Source organism: Prunus avium, chromosome 7 (assembly GCF_965620075.1).
Source record: "Prunus avium chromosome 7, drPruAviu1.hap1.1, whole genome shotgun sequence".
Lineage (NCBI taxonomy): Eukaryota > Viridiplantae > Streptophyta > Magnoliopsida > Rosales > Rosaceae > Prunus > Prunus avium.
In genome coordinates, this window is record NC_142290.1 from 27,777,527 (window position 1) to 27,784,525 (window position 6,999).

The 6,999-nt window shown below is 34.1% G+C and overlaps 1 protein-coding gene across 1 annotated transcript; it reads left to right on the forward strand.

Annotated features, from left to right (window-relative positions):
* The first annotated feature begins 667 nt into the window (after positions 1–667).
* LOC110746411 (uncharacterized) lies at positions 668–4,960 on the forward strand. The gene is given in 6 exon segments (XM_021946634.2): positions 668–1,209; positions 1,465–1,619; positions 1,936–2,043; positions 3,298–3,767; positions 3,770–3,856; positions 4,212–4,960. Coding segments are annotated over 6 exon segments (1,977 nt in total). The 3' UTR covers positions 4,827–4,960.
* The last annotated feature ends 2,039 nt before the right edge of the window (positions 4,961–6,999 follow it).

A 6,999-nucleotide genomic window follows, 5' to 3' on the forward strand; every position in this document is an offset into this window, starting at 1 on the left:
AGTTTTCAAGAGTGAAACACTTTCATCTTTCAAAGTGGTTTAGATTGAAACCAATCTTGAGAATCTTGCACTAGCATCCAAGTATTCTCAAGATACTTATTCTCATCTCAAGGTTCCATTGGTGTGGAGACTTAGAGGCCATATACTTTTGTGGCTCACATGGAGGAGAAAGATCAAGGAGCAAAGATCAAAGATCAAAGAGGAGATCAACAAAGAGGAAATCATCAAGAGAAGACCAAACACAAATTGGTTCATATAATTGCTTCAAGGGTAATTAGATCTTATATTTTCTCTTGAATTTTCATTTATGAAAAACATATCAATGTTCATGGCTTAAGATACTTGGAAGAAGTTTTGTTTTTGAATTTAAACAACCACTATAGACTTCCGCTGCGATTAATTTGATTAAATGCATGTTTAATATTCAAATGAACTTTGGAAAAATGTTTTGAAATTACATGATGTCCATTCATTTAAAATACGGATGCTAATAACAATAGGGACAGTTTTGTGTCTCTAGTATTGCAATAGGGATGGTTTTGTGTCCCTTGATGTTTATAGGGACGGTTTAATATAAATCTGTGCCAAAAAGCAGTTTTTAGGGACTGTTTGTCTATCAGTCTCTTAAAAAAGGGTCCTTATTACCCAAATTTCTAGTAGTGAGGAGATGGAGGAGATAGACGAGGTTGAAATGGGAGAGGAACTTAGTCGCGCGAGAAAGCAATATGAATGGGTCATGAACGGCCAGTGGGAAAGCCTAAAAGGATTCTACAACAAGGATAATGTGCTTGAAGTATTTGGGCAAATGACAACGAAGTGCGACACTGTACTTCACGTGGCAGGCTTGGCTAGACGCAAAGACGTGCTTGATTTTTTGATTTCACTGATAGAATACAAGGATACGTTGATAGTGGAGAACAACCGCGGCAACACCCCGCTTCATGAGGTAGCTGCGTCTGGAAATTTGGACGCAGCAAAGCTGTTGGTGGAAGCCTTTGATCATGACGTGGAAGGCAGTTATGCAAGTCCGGTGTTGGTGGAGATTAAGAACCACTTAGGAGAAACCCCATTCTACAGGGCTGCTGCATTTGGTCACACAAAATTGGTCGAATATTTGGCTACCAAAGTGGGCGACGATATAGAGCAGCAGTTCCAAAGAACGGTTGATCGAGTATCCATTCTTCATATCGCAGTACTTGGCCAACATTTTGGTATCTCTCTCGATCTCTCTCTCCAAAATTAACTTTACAATATATATGTGGATGTCCGCGGACGTTATTTTTGTGTAGACGCCATTAATTTTCTTCCGCCTCTTCTTATTTTCTTCCCTATTTATAATGATAACTGCACAGTAATAATGTGCGGACATCCAAATGATAGAATAACATTAGTCTACCTATTATATCTGACTTTATTATATATTATGATTAACATGCATATTTCCTTCAATGCAAATTGCAATGCCGAGACTGCTCATTGGTTACTAAATAAGTACCCATATCTTGCGAATAGAAAGGAAAAGAATGGACTCACACGTCTTCAATTGCTAGCCCAAATGCCATCTTCCTTCAAACCCAAATTTCACGAAAGCATATGGATTAAGCTGCACCGTCATATATGTACCATCTACTCTCTCTACTGCTTATACACTACTGGCACAGTTAAAATTAGATATAAACTCAAAAATTTTATCAATGACCATGCTGATGAGTCAGCCTATTTTTTAATGGCAAAGTCAGAAATTTTCAATAGGGAGGGGAGGGCTAGCTATAAATTAAATTTATTTCCCGTGAGATTTGGCTAAATATATGCCGGTTCGGTTCAGAAGTGCTCGGGTTTGGTTAATTAGGATAGGCTACGTACTAAGTTTATTTTATGCAATCAGCCTTTCTAATGATAATGCTGATTTTTGTGCTCCCCTTATTATACATTCAGGCCTTTGTAATGACGATAACATTGATCGGGACCCAGCAAATCAAAAGAATGACTTGGAGAGCGGATTTAATCATCCTTCCCAATCTACTTTTTCAAACAAGATTATGAGTAATTAATCTAACTTTCAAAGTGTATGTTTGTTTATATATATAGTCCCATTCTATTGCTTTTAGGGTCTCTTATGATTTTTTTTCCAACGATCCAAACTATCTATTTTTTAAGTCTAAATTCATAGATTATCCTTGCAAAAAATTAAACAAATCGGAAACCGTTTAAACATCCAATTGTATCGTACAAAATCAATGAACATGGTGCTTCAAAAAAGTACTAAAATTTCAATAACTCAATTGAGTGGTCAAATGATATCGGATTCAAGTGTTTTTTTTTTTATAGAGATGATCTTTGAATGATTATCTAAAATATAGATGGTTTGGATTAGTGAAATACAATGGGGAGTGGGCCCTACAAAGGTGTCCCTCAAATAAGCTTATTTGAAAGATCCCTCAATAAAAGCTATATATATAGAATGTCATCCTTGCATAAAATCTTAAAAAACAACTTATTTGTTATTCAAAAACGTTATGTTTTCCATAATATAAAATGTTGGTAAGCCATTATTAATTATTATCGTTAAGAAACTTTTTCGTTAAACCTGGTACCTAATTTATTCATAGATATGTATTCTAATATAGTAATTTATATATGATCATATACATACTCTAATAGACCTACAAATATGTTCATAATTATTAAGTTAGTATATCAATATATACCGACCAACGTATATATGTTTACAATTTAATTAATAACTAGCCCCTTTGCACGCGCTTCCACGCCTGCGAGAGGCTTTTTTTAAAAAAATTTAAATTTATTTCAGAATTAAAAAGAATAATGGGTAGTTGTGTTCCATAAAAATATGATCCATTATCTAATTTTTCTTTTAATTTTAATTTTTTAATATGAAAAAGTGTGAATTTACCATATTATCCTAACTTAATTAATAATTTCAGTTCTTAATGTTTGTCTTAACCAAGGGCATTTTTTGCTTTATATATAGATAACGTACGTACTACAAATATATATATATATATATATATATATATATATATAACTAAGAGTTATAGAATTAAAATAATAAATAAATAAAAAACCAAACTAACAGCCAGGTAAAAATAATTAGGCCTTACCCAAGCTTAAGAATGACAATAAAATTTTGTACAATTGCTTAATTAAGGTTCGTTTTCATTATTAATTCCTGTGGTTTCATTTCATTCATTTGTTAAATTTTATACACTTGATTGTATTTACTTTTATTTTTTCTTTCTTCTCTTCATATTAATTCAATATCTCTCTCATGAATAGGAATGTTCAGAAGAACTACTATGGGCGAGGAAATGCAAAATCAAAAAGAACTATTGGAACTCACTGATTTTCTCGTCAAAATGGACTATTCATGGACGGAAATTGATCCAAACGAAGTAGTCAATACATTTTCTCTGGTGTCAAAACCAAATATTCCACAGAAAAAAGAAGATGCTGATTATAATAATCGTGATTGTGGCGACGGAAGGGAAACCAAATCTACTTATGAGTATATTCCATTGTTTATAGCAACTAGAACTGGAATATCACAAATTGTGGAAAAGATTTTGAAGCGTCATCCTCAAGCAGTTGAGGCGCACGATCTCAAGCATCAACAAAACATTTTGCACATGGCCATTAAGTATCGTCGGTTGGCCATCTTTAGGATTGTAAAGAAGAACAAATTCATAACTTCAAGGCTGGCTGACATGATTGATAGCGATGGGAACACCATATTGCAGATATGAGCTATTTCACAGATACGAGCTATTACTCTGTGGACGCTAAAGGTACATATGGTCCTGCATTTCAGTTGCAAGAAGAATTGCAATGGATGGCGGTGAGTGATATATATAAGCCTTAACCCTAATTTTAATTACCCTATATTTAAGTCAATTGAAGTTCGTCTACTAGGACATGCATTCATGCATTAAAAATACAGATTTTAAATGGTGATTCCCTTATCTTGATGAAAAAGAGCATTGATTTGTAGACAAGTGGTTTCAAGTGTTTAGACCCCCATGACATCATAGTGTGTGTGTGTGAAAACCTCTCTCCCTTCCTACACTTTAGTGACTAATTATTTTGATTTTTTTTCTTTTTTGACAAGGGAAACATCTTCTAACATTAATTGCCAAGAGAAACTAGTTATAGTAGTACGAAATGGTAACAATGTTTTTTCCATTTGTGGGCAGCGTGTGCAAAAGATAATCCCACTTAATTACACACTGCACCGCAACAAGAAGGGTGTGACAGCGGATGAGCTCTTTTCTAGGCAGCATGCAGAGCTTCTTCAGTCAGCAAAAGTATGGATGAAAGAAACTGCTCAGTCAGGCTCGGTCGTGGCGGCTTTGGTGGCCACCGTGGCCTATGCAGCTGAGTACACGGTTCCCGGGGGTACTAATCAGAACGGGCTTCCTAATCTCCAGCACTCTCCTTTCTTCAAAGCATTCGCCATTTCAAACACTGTCTCGCTTATCTTGTCATTGACTTCTTTGGGCACGTTTCTCAAAATCACGAGGTCTCCATTTGAGTACAAAAACTTTCACCACTCTCTTCCCTTCAAGCTGAATTTAGGGTTCCTCCTTCTCTTCTGCTCGCTTCTAGTGTCCATGCTCTCCTTCGCTGCTACTATTGTGCTCTTGATTCATCATCAAAAGATATGGTCAATTTCCCTCATTTACGTTGTTGTTGCCGTTCTTCCTTTCTCTGCGTTTGGGCTCAACCATAATCGTTTTTATCAAGTATTTTTCAAAGGTTTGAAATATATTAAAAAGAAACTTACGGTGTTGACCAAAAATAACTCTTAAATGATTTGCCCTCTGTAAGAGGACGTACGTTAGAATAAGAATGGAGCTGTAGCTCTCAGTTAGAAGGTTCCCTGTTCTTCCTCCTTTGTCGGTGTTTTTCCCCTTCCTTTTATGTATTTTCCAGAAGAAGTTAACATCCTTGAAATAAAAGTGTGTATGCTAAACATTGTGTTTGTGTCATGCTTTTATTTATAATTTCTCAAGTCGTACCAAAACGTCATTCATGCATGATCCTTATAATTATTAACAAGTTCAATTTATACTTGATGCTTCCTTTAAACTTGTTATTCTACTTTCGCTTTATTACTTTTTCTTTTTAAAATTTTATAATTGTGGGCTGGTATACGTTTACTTTGCTACTAATTGATTAAGCAAGGTATGTGATGCTAAAGAAAAAAAAAGAAAGAACAAAAAAAGGAAGGTGATATTGGGATTGATATCAAATATTGCTCACTACGTATAGAATATGTTTACTTATCAGTAATGAGAATGGGGAGAAAGAGAATTATTTCGATTCTTTGTTTCCTTTGCGTTTACTTACTCACCAAGGAATAAAAAGTAAGTGGACTCCACCTCAAAATTGGTAATTATTCCCATACAATCAATTACTCCCCTTATTGATCTAATTTTTGGTTTTTGGTTTTGGTGGGAATGATTACTGACTTCCCCGATTCCTTACTTCTCCCATTCTAAGTAAGTAAACATGCCAATAATGGGAGACTGCGTAAGAAAGAATAATATAGCTAGAGAAAGATGGAGGATGAGGTTGGAAGAAAAGGAAAGGTACTCAGTCTAGGGGAAAAGCCATAGACCACGACTGGAAACACCTAAAACAATTCTACAACAATGATGCGATGGAAGTAATTGGCGGGATCCTTTTGAGAGGATTTTGTGGGTCCATAATCATCAATCCATCCCTTGCTTTGGATTAGATTTTGAATATTATATAATATATTCATATTTCAATCCAAATTGTATCCAACTAACAAGACCTTATATATATTTCCCTTCTATTAAGGGATCTCGTAAATAATTTTATTTGAGGGACACTCTTTAGGGTACCTTACGAATTTTTTTTCCAACAATTCAAATCATCTATTTTTTAAGTATACATTCATAGATCATTCTTGCAAAAAATTAGACAAATTAAAAAAACGTTTTGACATCCAATTGTATCCTACAAAATCAATGAACACGGTGCTTCAAGAAAGTACTAAAATTTCAATAACACAATCGAGTGGTCAAATGATATCGGATTCAAGTGAGTTTTTGTAGAGATGATCTTTGAATGAATATCTAAAACATAGAAAGTTTGGATTAGTGAAATACAATGCAAATTGGGCCCTACAAACAGGGACGGACCCAGGATTTTAAAATGGGTTGGGCTAAATTTACCTTGCATATAAACCTATTAAGTCCATCTCTAATGCTAGATAACTCAAACCCAAATTTTCCTATCTAAAATAGAACTATTCATGTATATCTCGTACTCAACTTTATTAATTGTTTAAAATTGATTTAACTCTAAAATAATTTTATGTTTAATTTTTTCTTAATTTAATTTTAGTTTATATCATCGTAATTTATTTTCTTGATCATTTAACTTTAAAAAAAATTCAAATTTGGGAAACAAAATTTTGATGCCAGCAACTTCATGCCACATACAAGGAAACTGTATCGGTAGGTAGCAGGAGGTAAAGCCACTTGAAGTTGAGGTTTAATTTGTTTTGGAGTTCTGGGTTCTTTACCTCTTAACTAGTCATTGGGTGACATTCTTTACATTCCCTTAAATCTAGCATTACCTATACCTTAGGAATTCAAGCGTCCACAAACCAAATTCAAGTATGATGATATTAATGCAATTATACCTTAGGAATCCTTCGACAGGGCTTGGTAGATTTGGCCTTATGAAGAGGGGGTGAAAGCTATCTTGTTGAAACTCACAATTAAAATTCTCCATCTCATATTTAATATGTTGAGTTGTTGATTATTGTTGTAATCTTGTTTTCAAGTGCTTGGTTTATGTCCCATATGATAAATTACCTACGTGCAAAAAATTTGTATTACGAAATTGTTTTGATTTTTCTGTATTCGTCTATCCATATAAAGGTAGAAAGATTCAAAATCCCAAAAATTCACTATCTTAATAAAAGATATTAAAAGAGAAGATATT